General features: G+C 51.2%; 1 protein-coding gene and 1 non-coding gene across 2 annotated transcripts; one reads left to right on the top strand and one right to left on the bottom strand.

The window, feature by feature from the left end:
* Nucleotides 1–8: 8 nt before the first annotated feature.
* On the top strand, nt 9–20,261 carry LOC142821595 (uncharacterized). The gene is given in 12 exon segments (XM_075913050.2): nt 9–168; nt 1,131–1,596; nt 2,961–3,056; nt 7,120–7,350; nt 7,661–7,683; nt 8,389–8,504; nt 9,073–9,144; nt 11,442–11,642; nt 14,719–14,784; nt 17,908–18,021; nt 18,326–19,484; nt 19,486–20,261. Coding segments are annotated over 11 exon segments (2,526 nt in total). The 5' UTR covers nt 9–168; nt 1,131–1,188; the 3' UTR covers nt 19,526–20,261.
* Nucleotides 20,262–22,141: 1,880 nt separating this feature from the next.
* Nucleotides 22,142–22,215, bottom strand: TRNAT-UGU (transfer RNA threonine (anticodon UGU)). Its single transcript has one exon. It is a non-coding gene; the product is annotated as a tRNA-Thr (tRNA).
* Between the last annotated feature and the right edge of the window lie 4,895 nt (nt 22,216–27,110).

Raw genomic sequence — 27,110 nt, 5'->3', positions numbered from 1 at the left:
GAAAACCAGGCCGCGACAATGCGGAATGGGGAACGTCACACCACGCATGTGCAGTGGCTCAGTGACGCCGATCTCGGGCCAGCGCCGGGGCCTAGCTGGGGCTGGTCCGGCTCCCGGGCCCGGTGCCGCCCCTCGAAGCCGAACACGCGGACGTTGAATGTCGCCCAGGTCTCTCGTCGCTTTATTTCACTCCCCGCGGCTGGCAGCGGGTTCGGCGTTCGCGCCGGGCGGCTGCTGGGCCCCGCCCCAGGCTCCCTCCCCGCCGCTTGGCTGCGGGGCCCGGCTCCGCTCCGGGGCGGCCGCGCCTGGGTCCCTGCGGGGGTGGGTTGGGCTTGAGGGGGGCAACATCCGTGTTACCTGGCACTTGCAGGGCATCAGTGCGGGGGGAGGGTCTGTCCGAAGGGCGCGCACAGGCTGTTGGGGAGGGAACGGGGGGGGGGGTGGCGGCAAGGCTGGGGGGGCTGCAGCTCGACCTATGGAAGTTGGGGAGATTGGCACAGCTGGGGGGGAGGGGCTATGACCCAGGGTTGTGAGTTCAATCCTTGCGGAGGCCATTTAGGGATTTGGGGCAAAAATTTGTCAGGGATGGTACTTGGTCCTGCTGTGAAGGCAGGGGGCTGGACTTGATGATCTTTCAAGGTCCCTTCCAGCTCTAGGAGATAGGCAATCTCCATTATATCCTATGTTGCTTGTGGGTCAGGCTTTAGGTATTGGGGCGCACCCCCTGGGGCAGGGTCGGGGGGGGGACTTCTCCGGCTGGGCAATGGCCTTGCCTCGGTCTGGTTCAGTGCTGCCTGCACTCTCCTCTATTGTGGAATTATAAAAATTCAGCTCAGTGCATGTCGCTCCCTTTCTGGAGCTGTTTGTGCTTCCTGATGCTCATGCTGGGCTGGGTGGGGGCTGAGAGCTGGGTAGGGGCCGGGGGAGTACAGAGGTGCTGTGAGAGGGGACTGCAGAGTGTGTGTGGGAAGGGTTTGAACACAGGGAGAAGAGGGGGCCTTGGCATGAGTGGGGGAGAGTTGGGGAGGTTCTGGCTGAGGGTGCCCAATGGAGGCCCTGGTGTGGGCAGTGGGTGAGCGAAGCTTTTGGGGATTTTTGATTTTTAATTTTGACTTTCTTTTTATCCTCAGTGCTGGTACCTCACACACACTCCCTCTGGACCTGCCCCTACATTACTGAGTTCAGGAAATGGAACTACCCTTGTTCCCCAGCCCAGAGGCAGCTATGGCTGCAGAGAGCCCCATGGAAAGTCTCTGGAAGGAAGCATCTTGTCCTATCTGTCTGGAGAATTTCACAGCCCCTGTCACTCGGGAGTGTGGGCACAATGTCTACCAGGCCCATCTCAGCCCTCAGTGCAGAGACACTGAAAAGCAGGGACCCTTCCAGCCCAACAGGCAGCTGCCAAACATGGTAGAACTAGCCAAGCCACTGAGTTTCCAGGCAGCAGAGAGGGCAAGATGGGATGAGATGTGTGGGGAAAACCAGGAGACTCTGAAGCTGTTCCATGACAAAGATCAAACTCCCGTCTATGTGGTGTGTGACAGATCCCGAGCTCACACAGTGGTGCCTATACAGGAAGCTGCCCAGGAGTACAAGGTACAGAGTTGCTGTCCAGTGTAATGGGAAAAAACATTGGGTTTTAATTACAGGCTGATTTCACTGACTATTACCTGGCATAGGTGTGACACAGTTCTGTAAAGCCTTCATGGTACTAGAGATGCTGTAAAAAGTAAATGCTCTGGCTGCGTGGCAACTTACATCAAATCTGTACAGATACCTGATGTGGGAAATGTTTCTCTGAGACTCTGAGTCCTAAGACCCAGCCCTCACTGGTGACAGGAGGGATTTTTGCACAAGGGGAGGTGTTAACAATCAGAGTGGTTTAGATCACAGGAGCTGCAGGCCACTCTATAGGAGTGAGCTGTCTTGGGACTGGAGAAGAGGAGTTTACAAGCTGTTACTGATTGGATGAGAAGCAGTAATAATCTGTCATTTGCCTTATAGACCCTCAATGGCATCTGGGCCCTGCACAGCACCCAGCAAGGAACAATTCCTGCCCTGAGCAGATCACAGTCTAGTTAGACAAATGGTAGGAAGGGAAAGTGGAGGCAGCAAGTCACTCATGATCACCAAGCCCATCAGTGATAGAGTTTAGCCCGGAACCCTGGTCTCTCTGGGCTCAGTCCAAGGCTACACTCCCACTTGCCCCTCAGGATCACTGAAAAGTGATGAAGTGTGGCCCTTAGGAGGGAAAGACGCCTTGCTATGGGTCACAGGCCCAGCAGGAAGAGGTGGTTTCCCACTGGGGTGCTGAACTCCTGGTCTGGTCCATGAGGGTTTAAATTCAGATGCTGCAGCCAGCACTAGAGGAGGTTGCTGGCCTAGGCAGCTCAGGTCAGTGCCAGGCACCACTGGGATTTGACTGGGTTGTAGCAAGAGTTCAGTCTGGTTAACTGATGAGCTAATGCTTATTAGTGCCAGTTACCAGTTAAACTCCCCACTGTCCCCGGCAGTGCCTGCTTGACCCTGTCAGCTAACATCAGTCTTCAGCTGCTGGGAGTCCCCATTTTCCGGCAGCCCTTGTCACCGCTCCCGGCAGACCTTGCGAGAGAGCCCATGTCCGCTATCAGCCCTGCCTCTCAGTAGGTTAAAAATACTGTAACTGATTAAATTGTAATCGGTTACATGATTAGTATTTTTAACCCTTTTTACCTCCCTAATTCCCACTTGCATCTTCGTTCTTTACAAAGGTGCCACCACCAGTCCATCCTCACAGGCATCCTGCTGCATACGCCATCGCCTCCTGTCTCTTTTTCAATGGACAAAGCCACGTCCAGAGCTGAGTGCCTGCTGGACAGGGACAGAGAACCACAAAAATAGGACTGTGCAGCTTAAAGGCTGACAAATGGGCTCCTAAAATCTTATAGGGTTTGCCCTTGTGCTTATTTTTGTTTTTTCAGGAAAAATTGGCGGCCCATTTGAAGACTCTGAGAGAAGAGAGAGAAAAGCTTCTGGGATGGAAAGTGACGGGAGAGGGGAAAAGCCAGGAGTATCTGGTAGGTGCCTGTGATTGTGAACCGACAGGGACTGGCAGTGGGACGGCTGTGTTAGGAAGCAGACTCCTGTGTGGCCTTAGAGTTCTAGGGTTGGAACGGTCCTCAGGAGGTTATCAAGTCCAGCCCTTTGCCCAAGGCAGGATCAGTCCCAACTAAATCAACCCAGCCAGGGCTTTGTCAAGCCGAGACTTAAACACCTCGAGAGATGGAGATTCCACCACCTCCATAGGTAACCCCTTCCAGTGCTTCACCACTCTCCTAATGAAATAGTTTTTCCTAATATCAAACCAATACCTCCCCCACTGTAACTTGAGACCATTGCTCCTTGCTCTGCCATCTGTCATTACTGAGAACAGCCTCGCTCCATCCTCTTTGGAACCTCCCTTCAGGAAGTTGAAGGCTGCTATCAAATCCCCCCTTAGTCTTCTCTTCTTCAGACTAAATAAACCCAAATCCCTCAGCCTCTCATAGGTCATGTGCGCTTTAGCCCCCTAATAATTCTGGTCGCCCTCTGCTGGACCCTCTCCTTTCTATAGTGGGGGGCCCAGAACTGGACACACTACTCAAGATATGGCCTCACCAGAGCTGAATAAAGGGGAATAATCTCTTCTCTAGATCTGCTGGCAATGTTCCTCGTAATGCAACCTAATATGCCATTAGCCTTCTTGGCTACAAGGGCACACTGTTGACTCATATCCATATTCTCATCCACTGTAATCCCCAGGTTATTTTCTGCAGAACTGCAATTTAGCCAGTCGGACCCCAGCCTGTAATGATGCTTGGGCTTCCTCCATCCCAAGTGCAGGACTCTATACTTGTCCTTGATGAACTTCATCAGATTTCTTTTAGCCCAATCATCTAATCTGTCAAGGTCGCTCTGGACCCTATCCCTGCTCTCCAGCCTATCTACCTCTCCCCCTAGTTTACTGTTATCTGCAAACTTGCAATCCATTCCCTCATTCAGGTTGTTAATAAAGATGTTGAACAAAACTGGACCAAGAACCAATCCTTGGGCACTAGAAACTGTCCTCCACCCTGACATCAAGCTGTTGACCCCCACCTGTTGGGCCTGACAGTCTAGCCAGGTTTTTGTCCATCTTACACTCCGTTTATCCAATCCATACTCCCTTAACTTGCTGGCAAGAATATTGTGGGACACCGTATAAAAAGCTTTGCTAAAGTCAAGGTATATCACATCCACTGACTTTCCCATGTCCACCGAGCCAGTTACCTCCTCATAGAAGCTAATCAGATTGGTCAGGCACAACTTGCCCTTTGTGAATCCATGCTGACTATTCCTAATCACTTTCCTCTCATCCAAGAGCCGCAAAATGGATTCCTTAAGGATGCCTTCCATGACTTTTCCAGGAACCGAGGTAAGACTGTAGTTCCCTGGATCATCCTTCTTCCCTTTTTTGAAGATGGGCACTACATTTGCCTTTTTCCAATCATCTGGTATTTCTCCCAATCTCCACGACTTTTCAAAGATAATAGCCAAAGGCTCCTCAATGACATTTGCCAACTCCCTCAATACCCTCGGATGCATTAAGTCTGGACCCATGGATTTGTGTACGTTTAGCTTTTCTAAATAGTTCCTAACCTGTTCTTTACCTACCACGGGCTGTTCATCCCATCTTGCGTCACTTAGCGTAGAAGTCCAGGAGCCGACAATGTCCATGAATACAGAGGCAAAGAAAGCATGGAGTACTTCAGCTTTCCCCACGTCATCTGTCACTAGGTTACCTCCTTCATCCATTAGGGGCCGCACACCCTCTCTGATCACCTTCTTCTTGTTAACATGCCTGTGGAAACCTTTCTTGTTATCCTTCACATCCTTAGCCAGTCGCAATTCCATTTGCGCTTTCGCCTTCCTGATAACCCCCAGCATTCTCGAGCTATACATTTAAACTCCTCCCTGGTCATTTGTCCAAGTTTCTACTTTTTGTAAGCTTCCTTTTTTTGCTTAAGTTCACCAAGGATTTCCCCTGTAAGCCAATCCGGTCTCCTACCATGTTTACCTCTCCTGCTACGCGTCAGGATGGTTTCTTTCTGTGCCTTCACTAAGGCTTCTTTAAAATACTGCCAGCTATCCTGGTCTCCTTTCCCCTTCATGTTAGCATCCCAGGGGATTCTGCCCATCAGATCTCTGAAGGAGTCAAAATTTGCTTTTTTTGAAGTCCAAGGTGTGTATTTTACTATTCTCTTTTCTTCCTTTGATCAGGATCCTGAAATCTACCATCTCATGATCACTGCTTCGCAGGTTGTCACCCACCTCCACTTCCCCTATTAGTTCCTCCCTGTTTGTGAGCAGAAGGTCAAGCTGCGCACGGCCCCTGGTCGGATCCTTCAGCACTTGTGTCAAGAAGTTATCCCCAATGTTCTCCAAAAACTTCCTGGATTGCCTGTGTACTGCCGCATAGGTTTCCCAGCAGATGTCAGGGTGATTAAAGTCCCCCACGAGAACCAGAGCCTGCGATCTGGAAGCTTCCCTCAGTTGTCCGAAGAAAGCCTCATCTACCTCATCCACCTGATTTGGTGGCTGGTAGCAGACACCAATCACAACATCACTGCTGTTGTTTGCTCCTTTAAACTTAACCCATAGACTCTCAACAGGTTTTTCTTCCTCTTTATGCTGGAGTTCAGAGCAATCGTAGTGCTCTCTTACATATATTGCAACTCCTCCTCCTTTTCTCCCCTGCCTGTTCTTCCTGAACAGTCTGTACCCTTCCATGACAGCGCTCCAGTCATGCGAGTCATCCCACCAAGTCTCTGTTATCCCAATTAAATCATATTTCTTGGACTGGGCCAGGGCCTCCAGTTCTTCCTGTTTGTTGCCCAGGTTTCTCGCATTAGTGTACAAACACTTCAGGTAACCAGTGATTGCCCTATCTTCTCTATTCAAAACAGGGGTCCTCCTTTCTTGCTCCTTCCTCTCTGCATTTCTTCCTGGTATCCGACTTTCCTACTCCCCTCAGGATTTTGGTCACCGTTCCCCGACGAACCTAGTTTAAAGCCCTCCTCACTAGGTTTGCAAGCCTGCCCGTGAAGATGTTCCTTCCTCTCTTTGTTAGGTGGATCCCATCTCTTCCTAACATGCCATGCCATGCCTTCCAGTAGATGGTGTTCCCTTCAGGTTTCTTCCTTGTGAGGTCCCTTCCAAAGCTTTCAGCACTGCAGAGCCTGTGTAGAGAGCTTGAAAGCGATTACTTACCTCTATAGCATTGGGGGATTCCCGTGTTGGCTTTTTTCCCCTTCTAGAAGTTACATGCTGCCAGTTCTGTTCTTGGTCATGTACTGCCCTCTCTGGCTCTTCTGCCTGCTGTGCTTGAAGGATTAAACGCTGCCTTCTATAGAGGAAGTCTTCATCCTCTCTGATCGAGTGTAGGGTCGACACTTGGCCCTCCAGTCCTCTAATTTTTTGTTCCAAAATGTCGACCAGCTTGCACTTCGTGCAGATGAAATCTGTTCTTTCTTCCGGGAGGAAGACAAACATGGCAGACACTGTGCAGGTAACAGCAGCAGACCCATCACCATCCATCGCTGCTGTCCTGTTCACAAGCTCCTCGGCCCACTGCCTTATAAAGCCCTGGAGTGCCTGAAATCCTTCCCAAGGGAATTGAATGTCTCTGTGAGGGGTTGCCTGCTGGGCTTGCTCACTTTGTTTCATAGAACCATAGAGCTTGAAGAGACCTCAGAAGGTCATTGAGTCCAGCTCCCTGCCCTAGGCAGGACCTAACCCTACTTGTTTCTTTTTCCTCCCTGGGTATCTTTGTCAGGTTGGTGCTGAGTGCTACTCCTGCTGCTCTGAGTCTGAATTCCCAGTGCCTATGAATAATGGAACATGCTGCCCATGACAGACATGGGAACATCTCTTTCAGAGGGACACAGGGGCCAAAGGAGATGCTGGGAGAGACACATCTGCCTAGTACCCACAGAATAGAGTCAAGTGTCACAAATTTTAAGGTTTTCCAAGAAGTTTTCTGTGCTGCACACTCAGCTTCCTATGAAAGGACCCTGGGCTCCATTCATGCCCCTGACCAGACCTTTCCGTGTTTTCATACAGAAACAGACACAAGCCGAGAGGCAGAAGATTGTGGCCGAGTTTCAGCAGCTGCGGCAGTTCCTGGAGGAACAAGAGCAACTCCTGCTGGCCCAGCTGGAGAAGCTGGATGAAGAGATTGGGAGGCTCCAGACTGACACGGTCAGGAAACTCTCCATGCAGATTTCCCATCTCAGTGAGCTGATCAGTGAGCTGGAGGGGACATGTCAGAAGCCAGCAAGTGAATTCCTGCAGGTGAGACTGAGGGAGAAACATCCCAGCTCCCCACACAGGGAAGGAATGTTGCTGAATCAGAAGCACTGGGGTCCAGCCATCAGATCTGGGTGTAATTTGGTGGGTGCATTGCTGCCATGTGAGTGACTGTTGTGCTTTGCAGAGTTACAGGCACAGAGGCATTATAGATGGCAAAGCCCCATTAGTGCATTTAATCAGTGGCCCTGGGGCCAGAGCGGGGCCTCTCTTCCCATGTTTGCAAAATCTTTTCCCTGGGGCCCCCTATGTGTGTCCAATGGGACTGAGAATCTTTTCTGTCCTTTTTCTCTAGGACGTCAGAAACATCTTGAGCAGGTACGTGGTTCTTGCTCCCCTCAAATTGCACAGTGCAGGGAAAGAGCTTGGAGCTGATGTTAGCACCACATCTCCCCAGGGTCCTATAGCCAGGTGTTGGATACAAATGTCTCTGACTCACTTAATTCTGAGGGTCTCACCCTTGCACAGAAGACTCTGGAATTCTCAATTCTGGGGCACAGTCTGACGTCAGATATTTCCTAGAGTTGTCACGTCTCTGAGGATTGGCTACCTCAGGACTGGGGGGCTGGAACATGGGCCTCTCATTGGAACATGGGCACTGGGCACATTCAGCCCAGGGCAGCAGGGACCCAGAGTCTGTCCCACCCAAGGGCTGTTTGGACACTTTTGTGGAATGAGCTGGGGAATGAGGGGGAGCTGGTGTCTTAGTCTAGTTTGTAGTGGGCAGATTCCTACAGCCCTTCACCTGGAAACCTCCTGTCCCTCAGCACCGGGAGACCAAGGAGTGAGTTGGCCAGGGAGACTCAATTCCCCTTTCTCCCCCAGCTGTTTTCTCCAGGCCAGAGGTGAAGAATAGTAATGGGGCCTTTCAGGGGAAGGTTGCACGGCCATGGGCTGTGTTGCACCTGCTGTCAGGCTGGGAGAATTGGAGGAATTCTAACTCCAGGCCTGTTAGAGCTGAGACTCACTAGCCAGAACTTATCAGTAAATGAAATACAATCACATGACATTGTTTCTGTCCAGGTGTGAGACGGAGCAGTTCCAGCAGTCAGAGGAGATTTCTCCTGAATTGGAAGAACAAATCAGTGGTTTCTCCCAGAAAACGATTGCACTGTCAGATACTCTGAGGGAGTTCAAAGGTATCTAGAAGGGATGGAGGAGGGAAAAGTGGTTTAAGTATCTGAGATTATTGAATCTGGCCTCTGAAGCCAACCTTCCCCTGCCTCCTTTCCCACATGGAGAATGGTGACCCCATCATGCTGCTCTCCTTAGAGAGACTGAGCAAACAGACCCAACTGCTTGCAGTTAGAGCCAGGAGTTTGCAAATTCTGAACCTCCCATTAGTGTCAAAGGGCTCAAAATGGGTAAAGTTACTGTCATGGCAATGCCTTCTGCCACCACAGCTCTAGGTTATGACAAGAGGTGGTAAGTGACTCAGAGAAACCAAGTAGGAAGGGGTGAGGTGGGAAAGGTAATCTCACTTTCAGCTTGTCTCTCCTGGGATGGGTGTGAGGCTATAGGGATGTTGGCTCTGTTGCTGGGAGGTGCCTGAGTGAGAGAGGAAACAGAAGGTTTCAAACCTTTTCATATTCAACACCTGTGTGTGTGTCTGGTCTCCAATACAATGGAAACGCAGAGTTCACAGTGGGGACATTGTTATAAATATGAGAGCCTGGAGTCTCACCTCTCTGATCCCTTCCCCCACAGATACTCTGCCCTCTGCACTGGAGAGAGCAAGAAGAAAATCCCTGGGAGTTTTCAGACTGGGTGAGTTTGCAGGTGGGGATTCTTTAAATCATGGGACTTTTCTCATCAAAAACATCTTCATGGGATTGTCATTAAACTTACCAACTAAACCCAGCAACCACAACACGCACAGCCCTAAATCTCACCTGCTGATCAGTGAGCAGACCCAGGGGCACTGAATTGGGAACCTGCAAACCACTTTGAGAAACACTGGTCTCCAGGGTGTGATGCTCAAGAGGTGAAATTAAAGCACACAGTGGATGGCACCTTCAGGCTCAGATTTCACTGCTTAGTCAGTTTCAATCTGGGGTTGGTTTCAAACAATAAATAGGCTGAGGCTTCCACTGTATCAGTTTGTTCATGGCGAGAAAGTGATGGATCTCCAAGGGCTCTTCAGACTAGTGCAGGCCTGGGTAAAATACAGCCCATATGCTGGAACCACCTGGGCAAGCCATCGGATCCAACCCACAGATGCTGGGGGAGCTGTGGGCTGGGTCTGTGCCTGCCACGCCCAATCTCACAAAGTGACTGTGAGCCCGGACAGGAGGGGGGAACGCTTCAGCCACTGCTTCCACCCCCAGGACAATGTCCTTGACCAGTTTCTGGCTAGAAATGAAGCACCATGCCCTTACCCTCCGACTCATAATTCACATGTGCACGTGGCCCTGCAGCCTGTGCAAGGGTTGGGGAGGCTCCCTGCTGGTCTGAAAGAGGTGCTTGGCTGCTGGCCAGGAGACTGGCAACCCAACCTCTTCCTTCACCTTCTAATCTCTGCCCTCCACTCCACATTCCCAAACTCTGTTCTCCACCGGTTGCTAAATATGTAAGAGAACATATATGTGGTCAGAAATTCACAGCCCCTTATTTGTCCACGCTGGCACTTTTCTCTAAATTAATGTTACTTTAAATGTCTAATGAGTAGCTGGCTAATCCAGTGCCCCAGGTCACAGCCTGTCTCCTTCACCCAAACTCCCTCCCAGGCCTGTCTCTCTCTCTCTCTCTCTCTCTCTCTCTTTCTCTCTCTTGCATCCCAATCCTTTAATCCAAGCTCCCTCTGCTCCCAATGTCCATCCCAGAATTAATGCATTTCCTTCATTAATGTCATGGAGGAGTGCAACTCGACCACTTTCCAGAATCTTGAAGTCCCCCCCCCCCCCCCCCCAACCAACATTTATTGCTCACCCCTGGTCTAGTGGGTGCAGCTCAGTGAAAGCTAATAAGTGAAAGCTAAAGCCAGGCAATTTCAGGCTAGAGAAATTGCACAAGTGTTTGATAGGGAAGAGGATAAGCTGCTGAAACAAATGAGCAACGAACTGGTGGATTCTCCATCTCTTGGGCTGTGTCCAGGCTCAAGGGTTTTTTCGAAAAAAGTAGCCTTTTTTCGAAAAAACTTCACCTGCGTCTAGACTACAGCCGCGTTCTTTTGAAATTAAATTGAAAGAATGCGGCTTTTCTTTCGACGGCGGTAAACCTCATTTCACGAGGAAGAATGCCTTTTTTCGAAAGTGCTCTTTCGAAAAAAGGCGTTCTTGAGTGCAAACAGGGCTTTTTAGAAAGAGAGCATCCAGACTCCCTCAGTGCTTTCTTTCGAAAAAGCAGCTTGCTTTTTCGAAAGTACTGCTTGCAGTCTAGACGCTCTTTTTCGAAAGAGGCTTTTTCAAAAGTATCTTTCGAAAAAGCCTCTTTCGAAAGAGGCTTGCAGTCTAGATGTAGCCCTAATGTCTTCAAATCACTGGGCAACTTTCTAGAAAACATGCTGTGGGGAAACAATGCTTTGTGACTGGGCAACTGAATTAACTGTAATGGCTTATACCACAGAGAGGGTCAGACTGCATGACAGGATATCTGTCTTCTGATCTCATGAATCCTACAAGCACTCAACACACATTTAATAAACACCTGAATACTTAACTTCACTGACACTCTGTTGTGGAGAGGGTTTATAAAGTCTGTCAGATGAGAGACAAAGTTTGTGCTGCAAATCAATGAATGAAGACTAAGGGTTTTAAATGCAGCAGCCTACATTTAACCTATGTCCATGTTCAGATGGGAATATGTGGCTTGTTATTGAAAACAGTGGGTGCTGAGAGTTGAATCCCATTATTACAGGAGCAGTAATGTTGTAACTCAAGCCAGGTACAGTGAGAAATGAATGTGGATTTGGGATCTAACGTGTGTGGTGTTTATGGAATATCTATACTCAGCAGTTGCCCACAGTGGCAGAGTATAGCATGTGTGTCACCAGGGACAGAGTCTGGGCAGATTGGGGGTGTAGAAAGGATTAAAAGCCTCTTCTAAAATGTCTCCATTTACTCTTCTCCCCCTGACAGGCTGCGGATCTCTCATGTCTGTGTCCAGCTCAGCCCATGGCCTGCAGAGCCAGGGACAGGAAATGGCTGTGGCGGAGCCGGTTAGCTTCGAGGAGGTGGCTGTGTATTTCTCTGAGGAGGAATGGGCCCTGCTGGACCCGTGTCAGAGAGCCCTCTACAGGGATGTGATGCAGGAGAATTATGAGGCTGTGAGCTGGCTGGGTAAAGATTCCTGTTCCCTTGGGTAACAGTAGCCATGTGGGCTCAGGAGCAGCTGGGTTGGGTTCGGTTCAGGCCCCTCAATGTCCTCTGCCTTCCAGTGTCAGGAGTATCAGCCCCAGTAATCCTGGCTCCTGTGTGAGATACTGTCCCCTCCACGGCCCTTTCCAGGGGAAGCTGGTTCAAGGGCATTACAATGCTGCTGCTCTTTCCACAGCCAAGTGGTTCCCCACCATCTTGCCCATGTTGTGCCTTGACTACAGGTGTTAGTGGAAGGGGCCCAGACATGATCAGCAGGTGGGTCTGGGTATGGCTGCTGTTAGTGGCTGTAGGGTTCCCCTATGCTGTATTGGCAGAGCGTGGGGCTTGTCCAAGCCCCACAGTTCAGGTTGTTGCTGTCGAAAAACACAGGCCCGTTCAGGGGCAAAGGCTCTCGGCCGGGTTTATTGTCGGAGGAGCAGGTGCTATTGTCCTAGTTCCCCAGACACAGGTACAATGATACGTGTCGCACCCCAACAAGGGTACCAGCCCAGTCAGCTGAAAGGGGAGGCTCAGAGCGGTGGCCAGGGTCTGACATCAAGCTCCAGTGAGGCAGGTGACACAGGCACAGGCAGGCAACAGGGCATCCTTTACCTCCTGGAGGACATGTTGTGTCGGCAGCGCTATGTACTGGGCAAGCACCCTGGGATCCACCCAGTCCTGCCAAGCATTGTCCAGGAGATCACTGACTTTGGTGACACCAGCCTCAGGGGCAACCAAGGAACCTCCACCCCCTGTGCCACAAGATGGGGGTGAGCAAGAGGAGTTCAGGCTGGAGATCGCCATCCTTGGGCCGTGGGGCAGATCTGGTTGCAGAGCCCAGCTTTCAGGAGCTGAAGAGATCTCTGCAGCTCTCAGAGAGTTTGGAGGGAGCACAGCCAGTTGCTGGTGGTATCAGAAAACTGGGCAGCAGTGGAGGCAGACGAATCCCCTATGGCCACTTTCATCATCTTGTGATCCAACCTCGACTTGCCCCTTTTCATTTTGCCACTGCCCGTTTGTGCCTCATCTGTCTCCCTTTCTTTAGCAACCCCTCTGGCTGCTAGCGGAATGGGGCTTCTATGTTGGGCACTAAAGGGGGTTGGGGAACACAGGGAGCCCAGGGCCCTCTGACTAGTTACTGCTGCTGAGATCCCTGCTGCTCTGTGGGGCACAGAGAGAAGCCTGTGAGGAAGCTGGGTTTGCTGCTGCTGAGGCTCCTACTGGCGGGAGCAGCCATTGCTGAGGGCAGCCTTGGAACCCTGCTGAGCTGCTGCTGCAGTTGCTGCTTTTCTGGGCAGCCCCTCCTTTGCTGGGCTGCTCTGCTGCTGCTGTTCCGTCAGTGCTGTCTTCCGGCCGGCCGGCGTTCCTACTAAGGCAGTGGTTCCCAACCTCTCTCATGCTGGGAACTGCCAAACCCAGTCACAAACCGGTAGCATTGTATTTGCATATTCATAATACAATTAAGGAATATGCAAATAATAGTTACCAGTCCCTAACAGATCAGAGTTTGCAGATATCTGCACTTAAAAAAAAAAAAAGTCCCTTTTACTGCTGAATCCCTACAGAGGGAGGGGTGCAAGGAGAGGCACCCACAGCAGTAGGGGGCATTTGGGGCCCCCTGTTTTGAAACTTTAGACATTTTATTGGGACATAGGAGCTGGTGTCTTCAAGTGCTACCAGCAGTGAGCGCTGCCCTCCCCGTTCTGCCCGATGGGGTGAGGGGTCTGCCATTGTAACTTCTCCATCTCCTTCTGTACAAGCCCTGCCCCATGTCGCTCCCTTCCCCAGCCAGGCTGCTCTTGCTCCCCCAAGATTCCCTCCTTCCGCCCCTTCCTGTATCCCACTTTCCCTCCCTGTGACCCCCCCCCGAGAGTTTCCCTCCATTGCACCCTTGCCCCCTCCCTCCCATGGATAGCTTCCCCCCACCCCATCCTGCACACCCTGGGAGCCGGTGGCAGCTTCCCTGGGCCCGGGCAGGGATTGCCATCCCCTTTGCTGGGAGCATCCTGGGGACAAACCCTCCCCCTGGAGCACTGGGGCCCAGGGACAGGAGGGACAGAAGGGTGGTGTCTCTGCCCTGTCTCCAAGTGCTGCCTGCCCTGGGGCAGAGGCTGGGCTGGGGGGACTGCCCTGGGAGGGGCTCCTCAGGTGCAGCTTTCTAAATACCATTGGCCCTGGGGGTGATTCCCCCTCCCAGCTGCAGCCTGAGCTGTGGGGCCCAGCAGTGCCACTGCCCCCTTCTCCCCCCACCCCAGGCTCAGGGATCTGGCCTTTGTCAGGCCCCAGAGTCTTAGCAGGCAAGAGGCTGTGAGTCACTTCCTGCTGCCTGGCTGGAGCCAGGGATCGCTTCCTCCTGCTTCTGCTGCTGGGTCCGATTGAGTAATGGGCTCCCAGACTCCTGCTGGCTGCTGCTGAGTCCTAGTGCAACACCCACCCATGTGCTCGGTCAGTGTGTTGTGGCCCAGCAGCCAGCAGTTCACGGCCCACCACTGGTCCATGGATTGGCAGTTGGGAACCTCTGCTCTAAAGTGCCTGCCTACGTGGCTGTACACGAAGAAGTGAATGGCCACAGACACAGTAAGTGGAGCCACAAGGGGGGTTCCACTAACGAGGTGCCTTCTGGACCCTGCAGAGGACGTCAAAGATGGTCAAATGATGGGGAAATAAGAAGTGGGTGGGGTAGCTTGGGAGAATAGGAGGAGGATGACAGGGTCAGTGGGACGAGGTGGGGGTGGGCTGTTTGGAGCATCCCAGCAGCAGCTGTTGGTGTTTGCTGGTGCCTGGACACACTCTCCTATGCTCAGACTAGGCAGAGGAGAGCAGGCTGCACCAAGGGTAGAGTGTCAAGAACAAGTTCAGTCCAAGCTCAGCTTCCCTTTTCTTGTTTGTTGAGGCAACTCTGAGGCTGGGGTAAGGAGCTGGTGTTAATTTCCTCCTGATTGTCGATGTTCTTCCTGGCATATCTCACACCTTGCAATTATGCGATGGGGAGGAGGAATGTGGCACCCCCACTATTTTCCACTGCTAGAGCAAACCCCAAGCCCTGATTTCTCTGCAGTTCTAGGCCATCGGGTGCATCATCTCCTATCAGAAGGGACAGAGGAAGCGCTTACATTTGACCAAGGTGAGTTTCAGTTGACAGCTGGCAGAAGAGGTTAGTTTGAGAGGAAGGAATATCCAGAGCAGAGAGATGCAGAGAGCTGAGGGGTTCTACTTGAGCAGAACTTGATGCAGGATCTGACTTAGGTGGTGGGTTTTTTAATTGTAAAGCCTTTAGGCTGCCTTTGCGGAGATGTCTTCCTAGTGTCCTGGGGAGGGTGAATATTTTTTAAAAGTGCAGAGCAGGCTGCAATGAAACCATAACAAGCTGAGGATTAGGATTTAAACTGCTGGCAAATCCACTCAGTGAACAAACAGCCTGAGGGCACAGAAAACCCATTTCATCAGCAGGGTGCGCACAGCCTGCCTCTGTGACAGGAAGAGCCACATGCTGCCCAGGGGCTCTTCCAGCTCAGGGGAATGCCCAGGGCAAGGACATCCCAGCATAGGTGGTATTGCTGCGTGAATCAGCCGGTAGAGCCTGCAGCTGTTCTCTGTGTGATATGCAAGAGTGAGAGGAAGCTCTAGCCAGTCTCGGGCCCCCTTGTTGACCATCAGGCCTGCGTCCTACAGGGCTGCTCAGAGATTGTTCAGTCTGGAAAAAAACGGCTGATGTAGAATACATGCCCTTGTCTGCCCTTTATCTCACCTGCCCTGGAGCCATAAGAGCAGCGCTGCCCCTTTCTAGGAAACATACGACTTTTTTCTCTTCCTCTTCTCCAAAGCACATAAGAAGCAGGAGCAGCAACACATCCCTTCACTAGGCAAAACCTCCATCACTAGGCAAAAGCTCACGAGCTCAGTGTCCACCCAGGAGCCAGAGTTCTTCTCATTTCCCCCAGCACTCGCTATGGAGGCAGAGTCAATCGGGATTGGGAGCCACATAGCTTTCAACCTCCATGACTTCATTAGGCTATTACACACCCAGGCCTTGGCCACGTGCACTCGGCCACTATTGCTGCTGGGCTTAAAAACTGGCCGCCTAGCTTCTTCAGGCAGAGCAGGCAGTCTGGCCCACTCCATATATGGCAGGGAATTATTGCTGATCCCCCCCCCCCTCCTTCCCTCCGAGTTGGGGTACAGGCTCAGAGACGCCCTGAGATCAGCAGTGCTCTCCCCTTACTCTGTGCAGTTAGCAGCATAAGGTGGGGGAGGGGCACCTGAGCACATGCTGCCAGCTGTGTGCACTCTGCTGGGCAGTGTGTGACTCCTGGGCAGCTGCACGTGTGTAGCTGATAGGACGCTCAGGTGGAGGGGGACTCATTGTTCCAAGCAAAGCCCCCAGCACTGAGTAGAAATGCACAGGAGTGAGATGGAGTTGAGTCTCACGTGAGCTGGTCTCATGTCCTTGTCTGCTCTGATGAGCCAGGGTGGATATTGCCTTCCATCTGTCTGAAAAGTACATGGGAAAGTCTGTCCGGTGGGTATGAGCTTTCCAGGCCCTGCATGTTTTGTGGATGGACCACTCACAGGTGCTGGCTAGACTGGATGGAAATGACATTTTATGACAGCAGTGATTATATTTGAAATATAGGTGCATGGTCCATATTCATAACTTGAGGTACAAAAATGTTGTCCATGGGCAGACAGGATACTCACAATCATCCCATCAGAATGTTCCCATTGACACCACCCATTGACACCATACATGACAAACACAATTACAACAAAATTTGTGCTAGCAGTAGTAACGCTATGACCTACATAATCATATTTTAATCCTGTAACATCACCAGGGGATCTTCCCAGTACTAGACGAAGGTCTGAGAAGGGGTCTGGCTGACAGTGAGGAATGCACTGGGAAAAATGCAAATGGTTGATTCTGTGCAGCTGAGGGGAACAACAAAGGGGAGGCCAGGGTGGAATCCACACAAAGAGGATTCTGCTGGGGGCAGAGTAGAACCAAGGCAGCAGAAGAGGAGGTCAGGGGCAGAAACAATGCAGCTATGGCCCTGAGACACCCCCCTGAAGAAGCAGCACAGCCAACCAGCCATGGCCAGCTATGAAAGTAGCTGCTATTGTGGGCAGTGTCAGGGCCCATCTAGCCATAGTGAGGGGTCAGGAGTATGGAGCATAGGCAGGGTCTGAAGCAGCCAGCCAAGGGTTTGCCTCATTGCTCAGGTAACTTCTACTGCTTCCTGCTGGTTCAAGTAGAGTCTGAGCCAAGCCCCCCAGCCAGGAGCTTTGTGGACCAAGTGCTTGGGGAGCTGAAGTGGAGGTCCTGCTGGATCTTTTCCAAGTTCTAGTGACCTGCCATGTGGCCACTGCAGTTTAAGCCCTGCCTGTGGCTCTTGAGCAGCATGTTCCTGTCCTGCCCTGGGATGGGCAAGGGGATGGAATGGGCCATGATGGAGACTTAATTGTACCTTAGAGCTGTGGTTCTCAACCTTTTTAGATCTTGGCTCACATTGCTCAATGCAGGCCTTTCCACAGACTGCAAGTCGACCACCTGTGATGACAAAATGGGTGTAGAAGAGGGTAGGTTGGGTGTAGCAGTGTGCTGGGAGTGGGGGGGTCTGGAGACAGGGATGTGGCATCTGAAAGGGAGGAGAAGACACTTACCTGTCTCCATACTTCCCACCATTCCTAGGCACTGTGCCCCTCCACCTCACTGCTCCCATTGGCCAGTATTATGGCCAGTGGGAGCTACAGGGAAAGCCTACAGCGGAGTGTTTTCCAGCCAGAGAGAGGGGGAGTGGTAGCACATGGAGCCATTTCTTTCTGCAAGTCATATTCTGCTTGCAAGGGTTGCTCTCCCCCTTCCCCATAGTGGGAAGCTTGTGCTGGTGCTCCAACCTTGGAAGGGGTGCTCAGAGCCACAGCACCAGTGCTGGCTTCATACTGAAGGCTCAGAGGCAAGTCCCAAGCCTGGGGCCCACCTGCAAGATGGTCACAGACCACTAGTGGACCACTTTTTGAGAACCACTGTTCTTCAGGGTGCAACAGAGCACTCAGCTCCCCTAAGGAATCAGCTAAGCCATTCCCCAGGCAGGGGGTGATGCACCTTTACCCCAGGTACTTGTGCCCTGGGATCTTGTACCAGCCAGTCACTGCAAGGTGTGGGGGGAGTCAGATCCTTACTCTGGAAGCAGTAATGGCACAGACCTTAATGAACAAGATCAGGCACTTTTAATTGTCCTTCAAACAGGATTTCCAGTCTCAAAAGCCCATGTAATCTCCTGGGTGGACCGAAGGGAAGAGCTGTGGATCCCAGATCTCCAGGGCTGTGAGGAAGAGGAGATTATTAGTGACACCCACACAGGTGAGCAATCAGCTAAACTGACTCAGAAACCAATTTTGGTGTCCTCCTAGCAGGCATCACTTGTGCATTTTTCTCAAGTCTCACTGACCTTTCAGCCTTTCTTCAACTCCACTCAGAACAGGGGCAAAGGTTGGTCTGTCTCCTTTGGGAAAGGGTTATGGGGAAGGAGGATGGGCTCAGCTCATGATTATTGACGTTTCTAGAATTATTTGGCCATGTTTTCCCTTTTCTATTCCGTATTCAGAGTTTTCTTTTCAGCTCAGCACAGGGAATGACTCCTGTCTGGATTCTCTCTCTTTCCCAGCAGGTGATGGAACACTGAGTGAGAACAATGAGGAGAGTTTTCAGCAAATGGCTCCACATGGGATGTTATTGGGAAGATCTGAAGGGCATGTTTCCCTGATATGTGAGCAGGGAGAGACCTGTGAGAGTCAGCATACCCCAGACAGGCAGCAGGGAAACCATCCAGAGAGGGGACAGGGTAAATCCAGTCACAGGAGCAGAGGGCTGAGAGGAAACATAGAAACCATTCAACAGAAAATCCCCCATGAACAAGCACCCTCCACATACAATGACTGTGCCACTCTTATTGAACATCAGAAAATCCACAGAGGAGAGAAACGTTTCAGCTGCTCTGATTGTTGGAGAAGCTTCAGTAAGAGGTCAAACCTTGAAAGACATAGCAGAATCCACACCGGGGAGAAACTCTTTTATTGCTCTGACTGTGGGAAAAGGTTCAGTAGGCGCTCAAATCTTTTTCAGCATCAGAAAACCCACACAGGAGAGCCATGTTTTAACTCCTCTGATAGTGGGACAAGCTTCAGTGAGAGATCAGACCTTGTTAGACACAGGAGAATCCACACAGGAGAGAGACCCTTCAGCTGCTCTGAGTGTGGGAAAAGCTTCCGTCGGCGCTCACATCTTATTAATCATGTGAGAATCCACACTGGAGAGAAACCTTTCAACTGCTCTGACTGTGGGAAGAGCTTCAGTAGGAACTCAAATCTTGTTACACATAAGAGAATCCACACAGGGGAGAAAACCTTCATCTGCTCTGTCTGTGGGGAAAGCTTCAGTTGGAGATCACACCTTAATCTGCATAGGAGACTGCACACAGGGGAGAAATCCTTCATCTGCTCTGACTGTGGGAAAAGCTTCAGTTGGAAATCACATCTTAATATACATAGGAGAATGCACACAGGAGAAAAACCCTTCAGCTGCTCTGACTGCGGGAAAAGCTTCAGTGGGCATTCACATCTTGTTAATCATATGAGAATCCACACAGGAGAGAAACCTTTCAATTGCTCTGACTGTGGGAAGAGCTTCAGTAGGAACTCACATCTTGTTACACATAAGAGAATCCACACAGGGGAGAAACCCTTCAGGTGTCCTGACTGTGGGATAAGTTTCAGTAGGAACTCAGATCTTGTTAGGCATAAGAGAATCCACATGGGGGAGAAACCCTGATTGTTCTGAGTGTGGGAAAAGCTTCAGGGAGAGGTGAGGCCTTGTTACAAATTGGAGAATTCACACGAGAAAAACTCTTGTCACGAATCAAAAGGGTAGTGTGAATGGTTGGCATGAGTGAATGAACAGTAAGTGAGCTGAAGAAAGGCCATACTAGGATCTGACTCAGTGTCCTGGTGAATTATGGACTTGTTTATCACTTTAAGAAAAAGGACAGTATGAAAAAAGACTGTGCACTGAGAGAAGCAAAACTGTACAAAGGAGGCGCAAAGTTCCCAAATAAGAGGAGTCAGCGAGGGAAGAACTCAACCAAGGATACTCCATTGTTTATTGCTTGTGATTAGGCAAGCAGAATTGGGTGTTGTAAGCAGAATGTTCCAAGATCGGTTGTAAGCAGTCACAGGTGGTGAGATCATCAGACATCACCCCCACTCAAACTGTCCCTTGTGGAGGGACTATATATAGCACACCAATTTGCCCTAGAGAGCAGAGCCCATCAGTTCAGCATATTGGGGTAATGTGCATGTCGGACTTCTGCCTCACCCAAATTAACCAACATTGCTTGTGGTTTGGCCAGCGCTAGAGGGTGAATGGGATGTGAGAGTGTGTGTGTTACTATTGGATTAAGAATTAGGCTGCTAGATCAGGTTAAGAATTAGATTTAGACTGTTTATTCAATTTTAACATGCCTTTCTAATTGCTAGTTATTAGGTGTGTATATATTGCTTTTAAAACTGCTCCTTAATTGCTTGCAATAAAACTTGTTAAAGGTATATTTGAGCTGCTCTGGATTTTTGTTCTGTGATGCTAATCAAATGCCTCTTGTGCGGCATGATCAACTGTATAACAGCACACTCTTGTGACAACTGTGACTAGCCAGCGCATCTCTGGGCACCAAGGGGGTGTGTCTAGACTGGCAAAATTTTGCATAAAAGCGCCTGCCAATCTAGATGCGCTTTTGCGGAAATACTTTTAATGGGAAAAACTTTTCCGTTAAAAGTATTTCCGCGAAATCATGCCTGTCTAGATGCAGCCAGGAGGTTTGGCTTTGTTACCAGCACTGAGCTTTGTACAGTAGCCCAGAGAACATTGTGAAAAGGCAAAATCTTCCCACCCTGGGTGTCCCTGGCTAGGTAATGAGTGGTACAAAGTTTCTCGGCAGCGCTGGCTTTGGCTAGTTTGAAACAAGCCCCACAGTTCAGGTGAGGTGGTGAAGGTGATGGGATTTTAATCCATTGTCTTCTGCCTGCATGGGTTCAAATCCCATTTTCGTTGAGTGTTTGCACCCCTCCCTCATTCTTGTTTCTCTCATTCTCTTGTTTCCCCTGCTCCTGCTCACTGCAGCCTGGGAAAAGGGGAAATCTTCACAGAGATACTCCCAGATGTGACCCTCAAGGGGAAACCTCACAAAGGAGATTCAAGGCAGTCAGGCCATGGGGGTCTCTGAGATTGCCCCAGCCCTGCAGCCTGTCCCACCTGGATGTTGCCATAGACCCTCTGTGAGAGCCTCCCAACCAATGATCTGCAAAAGCCTCTTATGTCATTGCTGCTTTGTAGGGTTCATGTTCTGCCCCTGACCATCCCCTTGGCATGTTTGAGCTGCTCCCCCTGTGTCACCCCCACTCAAGGCTAGTTCTGGGGCTCTAGCAAAGAACATTAGAGGTTTCTCATGGTGCCACATGCAACCTGCAGACTTTAGGCCAGAAGAGAGAGTTAGATCATCTCATCTGACACCGTGCCTCTCCCTCCCCTCCGCTTAGTATCAACAGCCTCCTGCATGGCGCAGCAATGAGTTTTGCACCCAAGCATGCTCCAGAAAGGCATTGATCTTCACTGCCAGCCCCGCAGAGGTGGAGAAAGTCCCATGCCCCTTGGGTGTGGGGAGGGATCGATACAGTGACAGGAAGCGAAGTGATTCCAAGGCCACCCATTCAACAAAGGTGTGATCTGAATGCCCATTAGCAGGTCCTTGAGCTCCATGGGTTGCGCTGTGCAGAAGAACAAGAACCATGACCAGGTGGGATGGAATGGCCACAATCGATCTTCTGGAGTTCAATTTAGCGAGTCCAACTAAGACCCAGAGAGCACCCCATTAGCAGCCAGAAGTCTGCTCTTTGCTGCTTTTGGCTTCCCTCTGTGGGACATGGCCAACCTTTAGTGAAGGAAGCCGACTCCAGCTACGTATGGAAGGATGTTGGGAAGAGCAGACACAGTGGACAGGCACCACTGGGGGCTGCATATCCCTCACCTCCCCCATACCTGGCAGGCGCCTTGGCCAGTTTAGCCATGGGGCTGCTCTCTGGGACTTTTCTTCCAGCTGCTCCACATGTTGCCAGTGCCCATCCCAAGGGAGGGGAGAGGAGAGTAACTCTCCATGGCTGCAGAGGTTGCACTTCCAGGATCTCTGGGCACTGACACCCCTAGGGAATCACAGGGGCATGGGATGCTGGTTCTCCTGTCCCAGCAATTGCAGTCAGAGCCATGCCTTGCCAGTCACAGCAGCCTCTGCACTCACTCCATGCTTGTGGTTTCCTTTCTCCCAATGCTCCTCTCCAGTCAGCCTTTTCCTGAACCAGCTGGCCCATGGGTGGCCAAGGGAGGCCTCTTCTGTATCCCAGAAGGACATAGGAAAATGCAAGCCAAGGCTACGGCAAGGCACCACTGGGAGTTGAACCCAGGATCTCCTACTTACAAGGCAGGTGCTTTAGCCAGCTAGACCATGGTGCCCTTCTTTGCTATAGCTATATTGTAGGGCTTTTCTGGGATACCTCTTGTATCCTGGAAAAACTCTGCCACATCCACTTTTTCGGATCAGTGTGTTTTTTCAGAAGCCCTGTATTTCTCATTTTATTAGGAATAAGAGCTCTTCTGAAAGGGGTTTTTCCCCCATTTGGGCCCGTGGAGATGGGCCAAATGTTAGAAAAGCCTCTTCTGAAAAAAAAGTGTCTCTAAAATTGATCTAATTTATGGTTTCAGACAATACCTTTGCATCCCAAAGTGCAGCCATTCCCCATTTCCCTCTAGCCTTCCAGCCATGTGCGGCCCAAGAAATGTGATTGGCAGCTAATACCCAAAATCTTTTTTCAATTGCAGTGCAGGGCTCTGGTGACATGGATCCAGAGGAAAAAGACTCTCCTTTGAGCCAGAGTCAAACCAGCAACCTAAGGATCACTTGCTAAGCACACACTACAGTTCTCAGCTCTGTCAGCTGAGCTCTTAAAGGGTATCTTAGAAGTGCTATTTTGTCCAGGTTGGCCCTTCTACAAGTCTCAGGACAAGTTCTTCCCCCAGTAGATGGCATTGCTGATGAGGGACAGAGGAGTGCAGGGGTTGTCACAGGTATTTCACATGTAGAAGGACCCCCCTTAACGAAACCTGAGGTAGAGCCATACATGTCACAGCAAAAGAAAGGAGGTTGGGTTCTTCTCGTGTCTTTTTTGTTCCAGAGTCTCTGGGGTGTGGAGGGGCAGATCCACAAAAAAAACAAACCACGTGGGTGAACCTTGGTCCTGCCTCTTGTGCTGCTCACTCTCCAAGGCAATAGCTCCACAATCAATGTAAGTGGAGGCAATTTAGCTAAGGACAAATTATGCTCAGATACTGGAGCCTCAGGCACCATGAAAATGGGCACCAACTGAAAATCCCAGCTACACAGCTCTCATGATGCATGTAGAAAAATGAATGTCAGTGAAGAGGGGCCATATGGTCTTTGGGCCCTTTAAGGATGTGGCCACCAGCTGGTAGGTCGGGATCTATGGGTCTGGCTGGGAGGCTCTCAAGTGCCAACACTTCAGCTGCCCTTCCCCCACTGCCCTGCTGCTCCTTCCCCCTGCCTTGGAGCTGTCCCACAGAATCTCGTGCTAGCAGAGGAGGAGTCACTGATATCAGGGTTTTCCCCTCCTCTACCCCTGTACTCCAGGTTCACAGAGAAAGGGACACAACAGGGTTTGATATAGAAGGAGCTGGCTGGCAGCTCTGACTGCTCAGCAACCTTAATGGGGCGACACACATCTCTGTCACCCCACACACTATCCATCACACCTCCCAACCCAACACACTTGGGTGGAGGTATTACTCTTTGGATGTGTCTAAACTAGATGGCTCCATCGATGGCAAGGGAAATGATTATTTAAATTGTGTGGCTTCATTTAAATTTAAATGGCTGCCATGCTGAGCCAACAAACAGCTGATCAGCTGTTTGTCGGCTCAGCACACTAGTCTGGATGCTCCCGTGCCGACCTGAAAGCCCTTTATCGACCTCCCCGTTATGCCTCGTAGGATGAGGTTTACTGGGGAGGTTGATAAAGGGCTTTCATGTCAGCAGGGGAGCGTCCAGACTGCCCCGATCTGCCAACAAACAGCTGATCAGCAGAGCGGGGCAGCCATTTAAATTTAAATGAAGCCGCGATTATTTAAATCGCAGCTTCATTTCCCTTTGCTGAACAAACAAATCTACATGGCTCCGTTGACAGAGCCATGTAGTTTAGACATACCCTTTTATTGCTGCCTCCATCACTTCTGCCTCTGCCTCTGCCAGGCAAAGGGAGGCTGCTGGGACCCAGCATCTTTCTGCTCAACCAGGGCTGGCTTTTGGGGAGACCAAGCAGAGAGAAGGAGGGGCCACTGGAGGCCCTTAGCCCCCTGGCTGTGTCCATGGGGATGTGGCTCTGCTGAAAGCCCGATTTGGTTGTCCTCTCAGTTAGGCAGAGCCCTGTCATCTATGTTTCCACCTGCTTTTTCTACCCTCCTTTACCTTTTATAGGTGTCCCTGCAGATGGGATGGGCAGGTTCTATTCTGTGCCAGGGATCTCAGGGCTTGGGTTCCTTGGTGCCCAAGCAACAGGTGTTGGCAAAACCCTGGTGTCACTGTGAGCAGGATTTGAACTTGCACCTAGTGGCTTGTTACTCCAACACCTTAAGCACTCAGTCATCATAGCTGGGAGCTAACAATGCCTCCAGGGCCTGGGAAACTGGTAAACAATCCCAGTGCCCAGGCCTAATGTCACCTGCCACACAGAATTAAACAGCAAACCTGGCTCCCTGAGCACATGGGAAGTTTGAGGGCTTGTTGCTGGGCTGTGGGACCTGTGAGTGATGCTGTCCCTGCTGTACAGACAGGGACATGGAGACAGGAAGAGGTTCGCTGAACCGGCCAAGGTCACCCAGCAAGTTAGAGCCCAGCTCTGCCCCCCAGCCACTGATGTACTGACTCCCTTGCTGTTATGGGGCTATTTGCTTTGGCCTCTTCTCTCTGTAGCCAGGGCTAAGCCAGGACTGAGACTGTCAGGCAAGTAGGAAGAGAGAGGGGCCACTGCAGGCCCTTTGCCTCCTAACTGGCTCTGCCTGTGAAAAGAGAATTCCCTCATCACTGGAGAATGTGGCATTGATCCCACTGCCTCTGGCATGCTAAGCAAGTGCTCTAAGCAAGTGCTCTGCCATTTGAGTTAATTCTCCACCTGTGAGCAGTTCTCCTGCTCCACCCCCCACCTTGTTCTAGAGTCCACAACAGCCTTGCAGCTGTCCAAGGCTCCTTTCTGAAAGGGCCACTTGTGACCAACATTTCTGTAGGCTGGCTATCTGGTTAGAGCTGTGGTGCTAATAATGCCAAGGTCATGGATTCAAGCCCCATTCTGGACACATGTGAGGAGGTAACCTTCCCCTCCTTTAGCTGCTTGCTATGGACAGAAAGGCAGAAAGAAGAAAGAGGCTGAAGGCTTTCCAGGAAGCAGATCAGAGGTCAGGGAGGAGGAGGATCCAGCATACACAGAGCCTGTGGCTATAAGGGACTCATTAGGCCCCTCTCACCAGTCTGCTCAGTCACACAGTGCATCCCAGGGAGCAGAGCAATTGTGCCTTTGAGTGGCACTGTCTGTCAGCCAATCAGCTTTGTGGGGAAGAACATGGAGGAGGAGGGGGAAAGGGCTTTTGTGTTAGGTCAGCAAGAAAGCAACCAATGCCTCACCCCCAGGGAGCCAGCTGGAGATCATACAGAGTGAGCTGCTGCCTCTCACCCATGTAACAGGCAGTTTCTCCAGTGGGGCAACTCTGCCCCCCTGGGGCCTGTCTCCTCTGCTTCTGTCACTGCCGGGACTTTGGGCTGTCACATTTCCAGAATGTACCAAACGCTCAGAATGAAGCTGAGGTTCTCCTGTGGCACTGAGCTAGTTCTCTCAGGGATGGGGTACAGGCTGGGTTAGGAAGGTGCCATTATCCCTGTTCTCATCCCCAGACAACATGGGTGCTGGGCCTAGGCATACATGCAGCAGGACTCTGGCAGCCAGGCAGATTGGTGGGTGCTGTGGCAAGACAGGGGCAGGAAGCCCCACCAGCTGATATTGGGATCTGGGGTGAGGCTTAGATCCCTAGCTGGGCACACAGCTAGATGCTGGCCCCCCTTTCCCCCCCCCCATACAAGCTGGCACAGTCTGTAAGTGGCAGTTTTGTGCCCATTTCTCCCCTCCCCTCTCCCCTTCCCTGCTCTCCCTCCCCCCCGGCCAAAATTCCCCATTGATTTGGTCAATTTGTTCCATATTGTTACTTGTACCACCCCTCAAGAGTGTCTAGGGGTGTCTTTGTGCAGGCACAAGTGCATTGTGATGTCATGTGTGACACAACACACAGTGCTTTGCTGCAGCATCCTCAGCCTGCCCACAAGCTGGGTCGCTCTCTGGTGAGGTGGGTGGCTGCTGGTGAGTGTTTGCTTAGGTTGGGGGCTGTCCGTGAGCAGAGACTGGCCTGTCTCCCAAGGCCTGTGTGAGGGAGGGGCTGTGTCCCAGGCTGGGTAGCTGGGTGCCAATGATGTGCAGGAGGGGTTTGAGCTGAGGGCTGGAAGGGATGGCCAGTGGGGTGCTATTATTTTCCATGTTGGGCCTATCTTGAGGCAGATGAGTTCAGGATGCTCAGGGGGCGTGTTTCAGTGGTAAGAGTGGTTGATAAAGATCTGGTAGGTGTGACTGTGACTGTGACTGTGACTGTGGGATGGGAGCAGAGCCAATCAGATCTTAGGGCCAGGCTGCAAATAATGGATCGTGTAATGTGTCCTGGATGGGAGCAGGAAGCATGTAGATAAGAAGAGGAGTCAGTAGGTGTCTGGTACAGGTTGGTGTTCATGGGGCCGTCAGTGATCATAAGAACATAAGAATGGCCGTACTGGGTCAGACCAAAGGTCCTTCTAGCCCAATATCCTGTCTACTGACAGTGGCCAGTACCAGGTGCCCCAGAGAGGGTGGACAAACAGAGGCCAAGGACACCATTTTATCCCCTGGCTAATAGCCTTTTAAATAGATCAGTACTGTTGTGTTCAGGAAGCGGATCTCTTGTGTGGACAGGCCCAGGCTGAGGCTGATGAGGGAAGGGGGGGTTGCCTGTCACTGAATGCCACTGAACATCTGCCTTGTAGAGCCCAGGGACTTGCTGAAGGGTTTATCTTTACCAGTGAGTTTGCTGAGGAGTTTGGTGAGGTGCTTGCTCAGGGTTATGAAAGCTGCTGGGCAGCCCCTGACCATGGAGAAATGCATATGCCCTTTGCAAGACCTCTGCACAGTTCCGATCTCTGCTTACCCTTAGGCTAGGTCTACACTACAAAGATAAATCAGAAAAAGAAATATACATTTCGGGGGTAG

The sequence above is a fragment of the Pelodiscus sinensis genome, chromosome 19 (genome assembly GCF_052426305.1).
Source record: "Pelodiscus sinensis isolate ZL-2025 chromosome 19, ASM5242630v1, whole genome shotgun sequence".
NCBI lineage: Eukaryota > Metazoa > Chordata > Testudines > Trionychidae > Pelodiscus > Pelodiscus sinensis.
This window is presented reverse-complemented; position numbering and strand designations above follow the sequence as displayed.